The sequence below is a fragment of the Cibotium barometz genome, chromosome 32, assembly GCF_041138505.1.
Source record: "Cibotium barometz isolate CiBa-2024 chromosome 32, ASM4113850v1, whole genome shotgun sequence".
In the NCBI taxonomy this organism is placed as follows: domain Eukaryota; kingdom Viridiplantae; phylum Streptophyta; class Polypodiopsida; order Cyatheales; family Cibotiaceae; genus Cibotium; species Cibotium barometz.
Window position 1 is genome coordinate 49,649,901 of NC_141077.1, and position 14,136 is coordinate 49,664,036.

Below are 14,136 nucleotides of genomic sequence, written 5' to 3' on the forward strand. Positions count from 1 at the left end.
ATAAGGAGGCATCCATTGGCTGCAGCAAGTTGGGATCAAACCCAAGATCTCCTGCTCAAGGGTTCAATCAGCTACCATCTCACCTACAGGCTGTGGTCTCACTTCTACATATAATCAATGGGGCTTTGGACACATTCTGGGTAATCTGAAAAGTGTGCCTGCCCCAATCAATGTCAGGCTGGAACTTGTGAAACCATTGAATGCCCAAAATTATGTCTATTCCTATAAGAGGGGCAACCATAAAGTCTTGCACAAACTCTATGCCTTGAATCACTAGCTTGGAATTTTGAACTTCAAACTTGATGCTCGTCGTCATGCTTGTGCTAAAACCCTCAACCTTCTTGTCTACCGAAGTTAGTAGGAACTGGTCTCTTTTTTAGTATATGGATTACTTAATAATTTTCTCTGCCAGTGTTATATGAATGTTTTTGCATGCATATCTCTGCACTCGTATGTTGAATCATACTGTTTTGTTTTTTGAAAGTGTTATTTATCCGAGCTTTTCAATCAGAAATGTCTGCATGCTAACAGTTTCATCCTTTTTTTTTTCCCAGTTATAAGGAGAGCTCCTCATGAGTTCAAGATATCCTGTTTAGAGGTATTTGCTTGATGAGACTTGTGATCAGTGTAGAATGTGTCTTGAGAACTTTTATGGTTTGTTCAGAACGTGATTTTTTTTTTGTTTTGTTTTGTATGTGCATGGATCTAGGGGATCAGAAGACTTTTCCCAAACGATGTAAATCCATTTTATGCTGGTTTTGGAAATCGTCATACAGACGAAATAAGTTATCATAAAGTGGGGATTCCTAAGGGCAAGATTTTCATAATCAATCCAAAGGTACTATATCAGCCTATATGGCTGGTTTTAAGTTGATCATTTGATTTTGTTGCTTGTCTTGCAAAATTTTGTGGGACTTGAAGATTGCTCTGCACTGGTTATGCAGGGAGAGATCACAGTAAATCATCATGTTGATGTCAAGTCATACACAAGCATTCACACGTTGGTGGATGACATGTTTCCGCCTGTGTCCTCGTCTGAACAGGTACGTTAGAAGTAGTAATTGAGGGTAGTAGTGACTGAGGGTAGCTTCAGAAGGGGAGCACCCCATCCGAGCCTTCCAGTTAATCAGGTGGCTCCTAGAGGGCGCCCATCCTTGGATAGGTGCCATCCCCGCTGGATTGAGCAGGTGTTGTAAAAGCCTCCCTAAGATAACTTGATATCCTGTTAACAAACAAATTTGTTTTACTACAGGAGGATTTCAATTCTTGGAATTATTGGAAGCTTCCTCTTCCTAATTTTGTAGATGGGATCACTGCAAAGAGGTAATAGAGCTTGTCAGCACAAGTTCTCTCGTTGGTTTTTGTCACCTGTCGTCTCTGAATATTGCTAGCTCTGTATGCAGTTCGAAAACAAGAAAGGGTGGGAGCTCAAAGAGGTAATTCCTGTCACTAGTGTTGCGGTAATTTTTTTCCATATTGGATTATTCAAATGGATAGTCTGTAAGGGGTGTAAAAGCAATAGATGCCTGTACAATATGTGAACATTGTGAGAGATTCTAGAAGGTTCTCGTAATACATGGAGCTCATTTAAAGGAAGGATCTTATCGGAGCTTTGGGTAACGTCACAGTTACAGCAAGAAAATTGTGAGGACGTTATAAACAGTCTTGTAAAGTATTCAGCTCTGTAGATTCGCTCCACTATAAGTGGAAACATTGACAGACATATGCATGTGTAATGATATATAAATATATTGTGATATATAATACGTCAGCAAGCCTTCCTTAAACTGTTCCCAGGTTTTTATTCACCTAGTAAGGGCTGAGGAGGAAGGGAGAAAAGGAAGAGGTAGGACGGGTGTGTTTGTGTGTGTGTGTCTGTGATGGGTTGTATATGATTGAAAATGTAGTCTCATAAGACGAATATATAGCCAGATGCTTTGCTCGTGAGCTGAATCAACAACCAAGGGCAGCATTCAGGTGTTGTGTTGCTTCAAGAAGCAATCCAACTACATCAGGAGCACGCTCTGGCGGGTCTTTTAACTTGCAAATAGGCGGAAGAATTCATAACTACTTGTCATCATCAATTCAACTACTCCTGCAGATCTGTTTTGGAGGCGGATTTGGTTTCACGAGGCAATATTCTCCGTTTCTTACAAGAGAATCTTCCGGTCACTATATCACAGCCCTTTACCTCAGCCTGTAATGCCCCAGCGCAGCGCCACTCCTTGGAGCCAGTTCTGGCCCCAGGACACGTCCTTAGACTACTACGTTCCTTGATCTCCCCTCTCACCAAGGAGCACTACAACAAAGCTATCATGATCATACCTGTCCTCCAAAATCCATGCTCATCTTATGGCCACTGCTTCCAAACATTCATGAATGGCATGATTGTCTTAAAAGATTCACAGCTTTGAACTATGCCTCAGCGTTGCACAATCTCTCACAGCTAATAAAGAGAGTTATGATCCTCTTCCTTCGTCTCTATTAAGAATATTAGTTTTGCATCCTTGCCATCAACAAGCGTCAGTTTTGTGGGCCTGTCTAGCTGCCATGAATGGCCTCTAACCTCCACATTGCCTGAATTATTAATCTTATCCTCGATTAATACTATGTACCCAAAACGTTTTTTCCGGTAAGTAATTTCTGCTCGTGCTATTTCTTGACCTTCCTTTGCTGGACACGTGTTCTTCATGTCTACGAATTAGCCCCCTTGCATGGTGGACACGTGTCCGTTCTCTATCCGAATCCAATGTTCTGCAGGAGTGCACGCGTGTCCGTTTTGCATGTTGTAAAATCATTTCTCATCGTGCTTGCTGGAATCGTTGTTCGTGTCATCGCATCATTGTTCGTCATCGTGCTTTCACTCCGCTCGTGGATGGCACCTCTTGCATGTTGTTTTCTCATTGGCTTTCTTGGTGGAGTCACAACCTCCTCGTCGTTGTGCTTTCACTTTGCTCCGCTCAGCGTTGCATTGTTTGGATGTTGTGCCTTGCTCGTACTTGCGGATGGCACCTCTTTCATGTTGTTTTTTGATTGGTTTTCTCGCTCTGGTGGACTCACAATGTCTGTGCTAGTGTGCTTCTAGAATTCTTTTGCACGACCTACAGCGACTTGCTTCTGCCCACGTTCTTCTTCTCAATGGTTTCCGATCTTGTTGGTTGTGCTTGTGCATGTGCTTGTGTTGTTGTCACGTATCCTTCCTCCACATCCTGGATAATACCAAAGACGGGAAATGGGATTAGTGTAGCTCAGTTGTTAAGGTGATTCGTTGTCAAAACCCAGGTTATGGGTTCGATCCCTGTTGGCTACTCGATTGATGTGCCTTGCCCCTGATTTGTGGGATAAGGGGGGTCCCATGGGTACTAAGCCCGTCTCTTCTCTAACGCCAAACTTTAAAAAAAGAAGAAGAAAAAAGACGGGAAATGGGATTAGTAGAAGAAGGCCTTGTGCAATTTGGAAAGTGATGAGCCTTACACAATGCATAGATATTGATGAAATTGTTTTCATGGACACTCCTTGCAAGGTATTTTGATCCACACTGTGGACAATCAAGGATTCATGAAGATGACAGTGGGAGAAGTGAAATGCAAGTGATGATGGCTACAATGAACGTGATACACAACTAGGAAGCCATAGCAATCCTATCATCATTGATGATGATGATGAAAGATGTGATGCCTAGTAAGATCACTGCATCATATGTATTTTGTGTGGGAGAAAACAACGAAGTTCAAAACAGCCATTGTGGACGGGGATGTCGCTCTCATTGTATGTCTATAAATTCGTTGGTCTTACAGAGAAAGAAGCATGCTTGGTGTAGAGTGTTTACAATGTTTTGTTTACAAGTGTGTTGTACTTTCATTCTTGTTTTTGTCCCTGCATGGTTTTTTGCATGGCAGCTATTTGTCGTAACCTATTTTTCGGTGGCACTCATAAAAATATGGCATATTAAAGAGCTTTCATGTCATCAACTTCTTGTGCTCTTAATTTTATATGTCCCTTGAATTATGCTTAAGCTTAGTGATTTATTTTTGACGGTCTGTCGACGAAAAGTTCAAATTAATGCACACTAGACGAAAAGTTCTCAATATGCACATTGAATTTGGAATCAAACTTGCTTACCTCTTTTCTTTGCAAATATGAAGACAATTGAGGTCTTGAGGAGAGGATTAGTAAAAAATTACTTTAGCTTGGTAAGCTTTTCGTATAGAGGATATATTGGCACCTAAGAGGCAAACTCGCTTATCTCTTTTCTTTGCAAAAATGAAGATAATTGAGATCTTGAGAGGATTAGTAAAAAATTTACTTTAGCTTGGCAAACTTTTCGTATAGAGGATATATTGGCACCTAAGAGGATACATATTGAGAACTTTCGTTTGGTGTGCATATTGAGAACTTTTCGTCTGGTGTGCATTAATTTGAACTTTTCATCTCAGCAAAGATCCTTAGAAAGTAAATCACTAAGCTTAAGCATGATTTAAGGGGCTTATAAAATTAAGAGCATAAGAAATTGAAAAGTGGAAGAAGCACTTTATTATGGCATATTTTTATAAGTGCCATCGGAAAACATGTCACGACAAACAGTTGTCGTGTGGAAAACCTTGCAGGAACAAAAACAAGGTTGAAAGTACAACACACTTTTGAACATAACACTATACACATGATACACGAAGCATGCTTCTTTCTCTGTAAGATTAACGAATTTACAGATTGACGGTGGAAGCGGCACAGTCATCACCATCCACGATGGCTTTTTTGAACTTCTCTGTTTTCTCCCACGTTGATAGATATGATGCGGTGTATGATAACTTTCAATGATGATAGGATTGCTATGGCTTCTTGGTTGTGTATCACGTTTATTGTAGTTATCATTGCATGTTCATTTCTCCCACTGTCATCTTCATGAATCCTTGATTGTCCACGTAGCAGATAACAAAACCTTGCAGAGCACGAGTGTTCGTGAAAAAAATTCATCAATGTCTATGCATTGTGTAAGGTGAGGGAGCTTCAACACTTTTCAAATTGCAGAAGACCTTCTACTTGTTACATTTCCCGTCTTCAGTATTATCCACGATGCGGCTGGATAATATTTGCAACTCGAGACCATTCTTAGAAGTGTGCTTTGGAGTGAGGCACCAAGCTTGTTAGCAATGTAGTTGTCTATGAAAACATAAGCTCGTTCAAAAAGATTAATAGGCGATGAGCAAGTCTTGGTTTTCAAACCAACCTGTCCATATAGAGCGTAAAGTTGTCGCCCTCTTATCTCTTAAGCGGAGATGTGATGCGAGAAGAATTTGAAATGCGGTTTGTGCAAGTCTTTCATGTAATAGTCAATCATATCTTTGAATTTTTCGTAAAGCTCTCTACATGACTATACCGCTTTCCGATTCGAAGAAGTCTCAACCCATGTATCGTTTGATGACCTTGCCGGTGCTTATGAGTAACGAAGCCATGAGAGTGACCACGATTTAAAGTGTAATGATTCCCTTTCTCAAGAGCAAACCAACCCTTCAAGCACTCCATTCTGACGAACTCTTCAAGTGGTTTCCAGCAATAGACATTGACGTCTGCGTTTTTGATAGCAACAGTGAGATAGACACTTCAAACAGTTTGGTCCTTTTGTCTGGCAGAAAACGAGGTATCTTCTATACAGATGGCTCTGAGTCAGTTTTTTTTTTTCATTTGCTAAAGGCTCCACATACGAGTTTGATGCTAGTTGATTACCTCTATTGGTAGGTTCTCATGAGCTTGTGAATACAAAACATAAACAAGGTAAAAAACAAAGCGCAGAAAGAGACGATTGAAAAGAACATGCGATGAGCGTTGTAGAAGAAGAAGTATCAATCAGGAGAACTTGAACGAAGACACATAGACTAGAGGACCACGCTTTCAACTTCATTGCACGAAGGTTTCGAACAGTGAACGGGTCTTCTGGAGGCGTGACTATTCGGGAGGACAGCCGATGTGCAGCGAGCTCTTGGTACAGTGGAAGTCGGTGGTTCGCCCTCATCATAGAGCAAGGATGCAGAAGAAAGACGACGATCTGTCTCACGACATAGAAGGATGACGATCGACACTCATGAGATTGCTAATGTCATGAATCGGTTTTCTTCTAGGAGGCATGATGAGGAGAACAAACGAGCACTACAGGTCGTTAAAGGAACAACAGATACGCAGTGAAGGTGATTAAATAAGTAATAGAAAGTCCAGAAAAAGAAGGGCACACCACAGTATGGCAGAAAAGAAGAGATACAATAATACATAGACATGCATGTGTATATAGAACATGGCATGTGAAGGAAGCATATGAACCAACAAGAGAGTACAATATGGATAAGAGCATTCAACAATGATAGAATGACATGCAGGTTGATATACTACCTGGCATGTGAAGACAGCTTCTCAACTGGAGATGTGTTGTTTTCGAAGCTACTGAGGGGGTGTTATACCTAAACCAAGAAGGATACGTGCAGGTCGATGTACAACTTGGCATGCAAAGAAAGGATATGTGATAGCAGCGCAAGCACAACCAGCACGATTGGAAACCATCGAGGAGGACGACGTGGGTAGAAGAAGTTCATAAGCAAGTTGCCGAAAGAAGCAAAAGCACACTGGCGCGGATGTTGTGAGTCCATCAACATGGAAACCAATTAGAAAACATGCAGGAGGTGCCATCCGCGAGCACGAGCAAGGCACAACATCCAAACAAAAAGCAACGTCGAGCAGAGCAGAGTGAAAGCATGAGGACGAGGAGGTTGTGACTCCGTTCACTAGGAAAGCCAATGAGAAAAAAACATACATGAGGTGCCATCCGTGATCAGAGTGAAAGCACGACGAAGAACAATGATGCGACGACACGCACAACGATGCCAACAAGCATAACGACGAGAGCTGATTTTACGGCATGTAGAACGGACACACGTGCACTCATGCAAAACATCATATTCGGATATAGAATTGACACGTGTCTAGTCATGTGACATCGGATTCGGATAGAAAACGGACACGTGTCCAACCATGCAGGGAGACATGAAGAACACGTGTCTAGCAAAGGAAGGTCAGGAAATAGTGAGAGCACAACAACAGTTGGAAAAAACGTTTTGGGTGCATATTTACAAAGAAAAGAGGTAAGTGAGTTTGATTCCAAATTCAATGTGTGGAAGATAATGATAGGAATATGCACCCCAAACGTTTTCTTGGGGCGCATTTAATTTTTTATGACACGTGGAAGATTTTTCCTTTAAAGCTTGTTTTTTTTTTTTTTTTGCATGCCTCCTTTCTGCATGGCGCCTTCATCTCCTAGGTGTTTGGTTCTGGTGCCGATCGTACGAATTCTTCTCCTCTTTGTTTGTGCATGGCGCTTTTGTCTCTGGAGTGTTCGTTTTTGCGGTGATCTGAAGGTGCCGGTTGCATATGCGTGTTCTTGATCGCTCGTCTGCAGCTGCACGTTGTGTATTGTAGTTGTTGTTGTGGCGGATCGCTTTGACGAATTGCTGGTGTCAGTCATTTTGCATGTGGTGTTCTGCAACCTTCGTTTCTTTTCCAATTTTATGTTCATATTGTCTTTGCAGTCCCATTCTCTGTTCACATTCTACTGCATGCTTGTGTTCTACAAGCTTTGATTCCTTGCCATGTTCTCTGTTTGGTCTCTGCTTCCTGGACGTTTTAGGTGCATGTCTGAGATTTGCAATGTGCCATGTTCACCATGCATGTCGAGATGCGTGTCACTGGTATTTTTACTTCTTGAATCTGTTGCGTGTCTGGATATAATTCGGTGTGTGTAGTATTTAATGACCACTCCTCGTTGTTTTCAATTTCATCCAATATATTTTCAATCTTCGTTTCCTCTGCTTGCCATGCCACTGAGGAGGAAACCTCTTCATGATATCAGTAATATCATGAAGTTTGATCGGCGTCCATCTTCATCCTTGTTGCTTGCTTCTCATGAACATGTTGGTCCATCTACTTCAGCATTGCTTTGTGGTGAAGCAGAACCTTCCGCATCCACTGTTCTCCCAGAGGAAAGCTTCGAACTTCTCTCGAGGCAGCACCTTCGTAAATAGATCTGCAACATTGTTCTATGTAGAGCAGTAAGATAATGAGATCTCCCCTACATGAATCCTCTCCCTGACATGGCGATAATGAATCTCTATGTGCTTAGTACGTAGTACGTGCATGAAACACTAGGTTTCATGCCACAGCCTGTCCTCGAATTGAGATGCCTCCAGAAGGCGCCTATACTGTTCGTACCCTACGTGCAGTGAAGAATAGCGCACGCTCTTCTGGTATTCTCCTTTGTGTTTTCTTTCTGATGATTATGCTCAGTTCATGCAAAATAATAAACATCTCAAATTTCTGTTGTACATAGACTTGCTCTTTATTCTTGTGAAGTTCACTAATCGAACTACTTTTTTGGGGGTTACATCAATTATTATTTTGTTGGCATACTGCTTTTCTGTCCATAATCAATTGCTTATTTCAGAGCAATTGTTTAGTACGCTTGCTGCTTTTTCGGAGTCCTTGAACAGCTACATACATACATATATTAACACTATTTCACTTCAATGTTCCTTTTCCTGTTGAATATCCCTTTCTATTATTATGATAACAAACTCTTAACCTTAGTTGTGTGTATTTCGCTTTATTTATTTTTTGCAATAGTTAAACGCATTCATACCACTTTTCGGTCTCTGAATCTTTTATTTTTTCCTTTTGAAAAGAATTAATTATTTTCTTATATAATTCTTTGTTTAATAAGCACTAAGAAGCATCATTTGTAAAGTTTATGCATCCTTCTTTGATATGTTCATATTTTTAATTTATGCACTATTCATTAATAAATTATTATTTATTTCACTTTTTTGGTATTTTGCATTGCTTCAATATATACATTTCTGAAGTCAAGCTTGAAATTGATTAAAATAATCCTTTTAATTTATTATTATTGTTTTTTATTCTTTCACTAAACAAGCACTATTGAGTAAGTCATTTCTTTCGCTAAACGTTTGTAAATATTATGCGTCCTATTTCTTTGATATGTTGATTTTTGTGAAGCATTCAGAGAGCATGAAAAAGCACCTTATTTTCTTTGATATGTTGATTTTCGTGATGCTTAAAGATTTAAATTTCAAAAAAGAGAACTATTTAACTTCAAGAAAACCACTTAAGCTATCTTTTTGATTCTATAGAAATGTTAAAACATTGAATATGTAATAAAATAAATGTTGATAGGTAAATTTATTGCGTAAGATCTTGTCAAAGAACCAAAAGGCAAGCAATCTATGACAACTGAAAAGAATGCAGAGTTAGAGCTCTGTACACAAAATTTCACAATTTCTAATAGATAAGAAAAAAAATTTCACTACGGGTACTCGTCCCTCCTCTCATCTTACTTCACTCACACACACTCACTAGCATGCATTAGAGAGAGAGCTTAGCAAGAGGATTTGCAAGAGCAAGACTCTATTGCACAATGGGAGAGTATATTGTATTATGAGAGAAATTGACTTATATACATGGCCATAATTGTTCACAAGCACTTAAACTATGGCCGATCGGGCACTTTAGGCTCATAAGAGGCCTAACGCTATTACAATGACTACTCGTAATATATCCATGAAGTATATCACTTGGGACTTCATTCTAACTTACTACCACATGTTCTTGAAGCGAGAATTGCCTTAAGTATTCCATCTAACCATTATAGGCGTTCGTCCAAGTTGTAGCTTTGGATATCATTTCTTTAGATCTTGAATATATGACCTTTTGGTGTATCTACCTTGACTCCTTGGTATAAGATAATGGTGGTAGCTCTTGTTAACCCTAGGAATGGGTTAACATTCTCCCCTTTTTGATGTGGTGATCGCGTCCTCATGATCGCATTGAAGACCTTTGTGTGGGGAGAATGGACAAACTTTGTCGATGGCTTTGATATTGAGTGACGTTCAATGATCGTTGTTCCTCCGGAAGGAATGAGAAGAGATAGTTAGTAAATGAAAAGGTTAGGGATTTTTGGGAATTCCTAATTGGGTGGGAGAGGAGTTTTTGCAAATGATTGCATTTGTATATTTGTGTGAGTATTTTTTTGAGGTTTTTCTTTTCTTTGTTTTTGGCATTCATAAGAAAAGTTACATGTGATTTGTGTTAGTGGGGACGCTAAGAGATGTTAATAATGAGAGAGACGAGGGAATTATCCAGAGAAACGTAGACATAATCATCAGAATGAGAAGGTGATTCTCAGTTCCTCATTTGATTCATTGAAACGACATTCATCATTTGAAGAAATTGGCTTTCGATGAAGTCCCTTTGTGTGGCAGGATTCTTATCAAATGTTGTTGAGTAGGACATGTTTCTACATGCTTCTTCCCATGTGCTTTTTATGCTTTTATGTATACTCAAGTACTCTTAGGAGGCAGATAGACTCTTATTGAATTGCTCTGTGTTGAAGTAGACATTCACTAGTGAAACTTGAAAGAATTACATCGACTTGCAAGGCTAAGATATATCTACTAAGGATTAGAGGTCATTGTGTTGTTATGAAGATTTTTGTTTGGAGAGATTTATAATTTAAAAGAAAGTTCCACGCGATGGGTTGTATCATTGACTAGGCTTTTGCCAACCATGGTTCCTCCATTTAGAGATGTACTTGGAAGTTAATGATGGTGAGGCTTTGGTGCAAATGTCTTCCATTGCATGAGTATGGGTATGTACTCATGGAGCAGCTGCTACATTAACATAGCCAAAATAATAGTAAGTGATAAGCTTAACAAAATATAATGGCTTTTTGTGAGATCTGCTGGATTCGGGGTGCTAGCAGCGGAAGTAGCACTTCTTGCACGGGGCAGGGTCCCACACTCGGGGCCGCGTCCACGGAATATCCGGACAGGTGACTTAGAGCCCGAGCACCGTATGGTCAGCACCCTCTAGGATCCTTCGCAGGTCACCTAGCGCTTCACTCATAGGCCTCTTCCTTGGTCCCTCATCCACTGTACCGGAAGCTCACCATTTAAATCAAACCAAGGCTGATCAAGACCTCGGTCGACCTTGCTACGTGAGACTTCCTCTGTTGACTCTTCGTCAGCTGTTGCAACTTTATCAGTTAGGTCTCCACGACCTTAATCACAAGACGATCAAAATGCTTCCCCAGCATTCTTGACATAAACAGTCATTTACAAACAGGTCACAATTACAGTTTCTATAATGAACTCTCATCTTTCCACATTATCCCTCATCAGTCCACATTACTTATTCCACATTCAATTCATATGTGTACTCATTCTTATCCAATCACATCATTTTTCATCTCATCACATCAGATTTATTCACATCACATATCATTTATTCACATACCAATTCACATGTCATCACATCTCATCCATTCACTCATATCGACGTCTCATCATTTCACACATTCGTATTTATTATTCCACATACACATCCACATTCGTATATCCACATCCATACATCCAATTCCACATCCGCATTCATACATACATATCCATATCCACATCCATACATCCACATCCACATCCATACATCCACATCTACATCTACATCCACATTTATACATCCATATCCACATCCACATCCACATTCATACATCCATATCCACATCCACATCCACATCCATACATCCATTTTCACATCCACATCCACATCCATACATCCATTTTTTCACATCCACATTCATACATCCATATCCACATCCACATTCATACATCCACATCCACATTCCATATCTACATGCATACATCCACATCCATATCCACATCCATATATCCATATCCACATCCATATATCCATATCCACATCCACATCCATACATCCATTTTCACATCCACATCCACATCTACATTCATACATCCACATCCACATCCACATCCATACATCCATATCCACATTTCACATTCATACATCCACATCCACATTCACATTCATACATCCATATTCACATTCCACATTCATACATCCACATCCACATTCACATTCATACATCCACATCCACATCTACATTCATACATCCATACATCCATTTTCACATCCACATTCATACATCCACATCCCATTCCACATTCATACATCCACATCCACATCCACATCCACATCCACATCTACATTCATACATCCACATCCACATCCACATCCACATTCATATATCCACATCTACATTCATACATCCACATCCACATCCACATCCATACATCCATATCCACAGTTCACATTCACATTCACATTCACATTCACATTCACAAACATCCTCATCCATTAATCGATTTACATTTATCTGATTCATATCACTTCCATCCATCCATTTACATCTATCTGATTCATATCACATCTCATCACATCTATTTAAAGAATGTAAGAGAATTTTAATTTTTTGATATAAAGATTCTTTACGCATCTAATTAAGCATAAAGACAACTTTAGTAGGAATAACACTCTTATAAAAATCTTTTTATACATTTATTTATGCATAAATTTAATTTTAAGAAAAATAACACTTTTGAATTAAAAATAAACCTTTTATTTACATCTATTTGATTCCTATCACATCTCATCACATCTATTTATAGAATGTAAGAGAATTTTAATTTTTTGATATAAAGATTCTTTACGTATCTAATTAGACATAAAGACAAGGAATAACACTTTTATAAAAATCTTCTTATACATCTATTTATGCATAAATTTAATTTTAAGAAAAATAACACTTTCGAATAAAAAATAAACCTTTTATGTATTTTACTATGCATAAATTTTATTTTAATGAGAATAACACTTTCAAAATAAAAATAAATCTTTTATGCATCTATCTATGCATAAATTCAATTTCAATGAAAATAATACTTTCGAAATAAAAATAAATCTTTTATGCATCTTTTTATGTATAAAATCAAATTGATATAAGAATAACTCTTTTGGATTAAAAGTAATTTTATGCATCTATTTATGCATAAAATCAAAATTGATAAGAACAACTCTTTTGGAATAAAAATAAAATTCTTTATGCATCTATTTATGCATAAAATCAAAATTGATTAAAGTAACTCTTTTGAATTAAAAATAAAATTCTTTATGCATCTTTCTATGCATAAAATCAAAATTAATAAGAATAACTCTTTTGAAACAAAAATAAAATTCTTTATGTATCTATTTATGCATAAAATAAAAATTGATTAAAAATAACTAAATAAAATTCTTTATGCATCTTTCTATGCTTAAATTTAAAGATAATAAGAATAACTCTTTTGGAATAAAAATAAAATTCTTTATGTAACTATTTATGCATAAAATTAAAATTATAAAAATAACTCTTTTGAATTAAAAATAAAATTCTTTATGTATCTTTCTATGCATAAAATCAAAATTGATAAGAATAACTCTTTTGAAATAAAAATAAAATTCTTTATGCATCTATTTATACATTAAATAAAAATTAATGAAAATAATTCTTTTGAATTAAAAATAAAATTCTTTATGCATCTTTCTATGCATAAAATTAAAATTGATAAAGAATAACTCTTTTAAAATAAAAATAAATTTTTTATGCATCTATTTATGTATAAAATTAAAATTGATAAGAATAACTCTTTTGGAATAAAAATAAAATTCTTAATGTATCTATTTATGCATAAAATCAAAATTGATGAAAATAACTCTTTTGAATTAAAAATAAAATTCTTTATGCATCTTTCTGCGCATAAAATCTAATTTTGATGAAAGTCACACTTTTTATAAAAAGAAAATTCTTTTATGTATCTAATTATACATAAAAATTTAATTATGATAAAAGTAACACTTTTATTGATCAAAATAAAAATTTCTATATGCATCCTTCTATGCATAGAAATTAATTCTAAAGAAAATAACACGTTTATAATAAAATAGTTCTAGTATGTATTTTTCTATACTTAGAATGAAAAAGAACACTTTAAGAATACATATACGAGGAGAATTACTCTTTTTTTAGAAAATTTCACCATAACCTCCTTTGTATGGCTGATCATTTTTTAAATTTTAACTCTCTAAAATCAACTAGAAAAAGTATTTAAATCATTCTAATGTAAACATTTTTTACTTATTTAAGAAAAATATTATGAAAAACTTGATTCTATCTATTAATCATCTAGGATA

The 14,136-nt window shown here is 37.2% G+C and overlaps 1 protein-coding gene across 4 annotated transcripts in view; it reads left to right on the forward strand.

Annotated features, from left to right (window-relative positions):
• Positions 1-2,469, forward strand: part of LOC147620300 (phosphatidate phosphatase PAH1-like) — a 98,734-nt gene extending 96,265 nt beyond the window's left edge. The window contains exons 7-12 of one of the 4 annotated variants that reach the window (XM_086772495.1): positions 555-598; positions 710-838; positions 945-1,043; positions 1,253-1,323; positions 1,404-1,436; positions 1,933-2,469. In XM_086772495.1, the coding sequence (XP_086628621.1) occupies positions 555-598; positions 710-838; positions 945-1,043; positions 1,253-1,323; positions 1,404-1,436; positions 1,933-2,203 (647 nt within the window). In that variant the 3' untranslated portion in view covers positions 2,204-2,469. Of the gene's footprint in view, positions 1-554; positions 599-709; positions 839-944; positions 1,044-1,252; positions 1,324-1,403; positions 1,788-1,932 lie in introns of those variants that run through there. The other 3 variants (XM_086772494.1, XM_086772496.1, XM_086772498.1) reach the window with 3 other exon arrangements.
• The last annotated feature ends 11,667 nt before the right edge of the window (positions 2,470-14,136 follow it).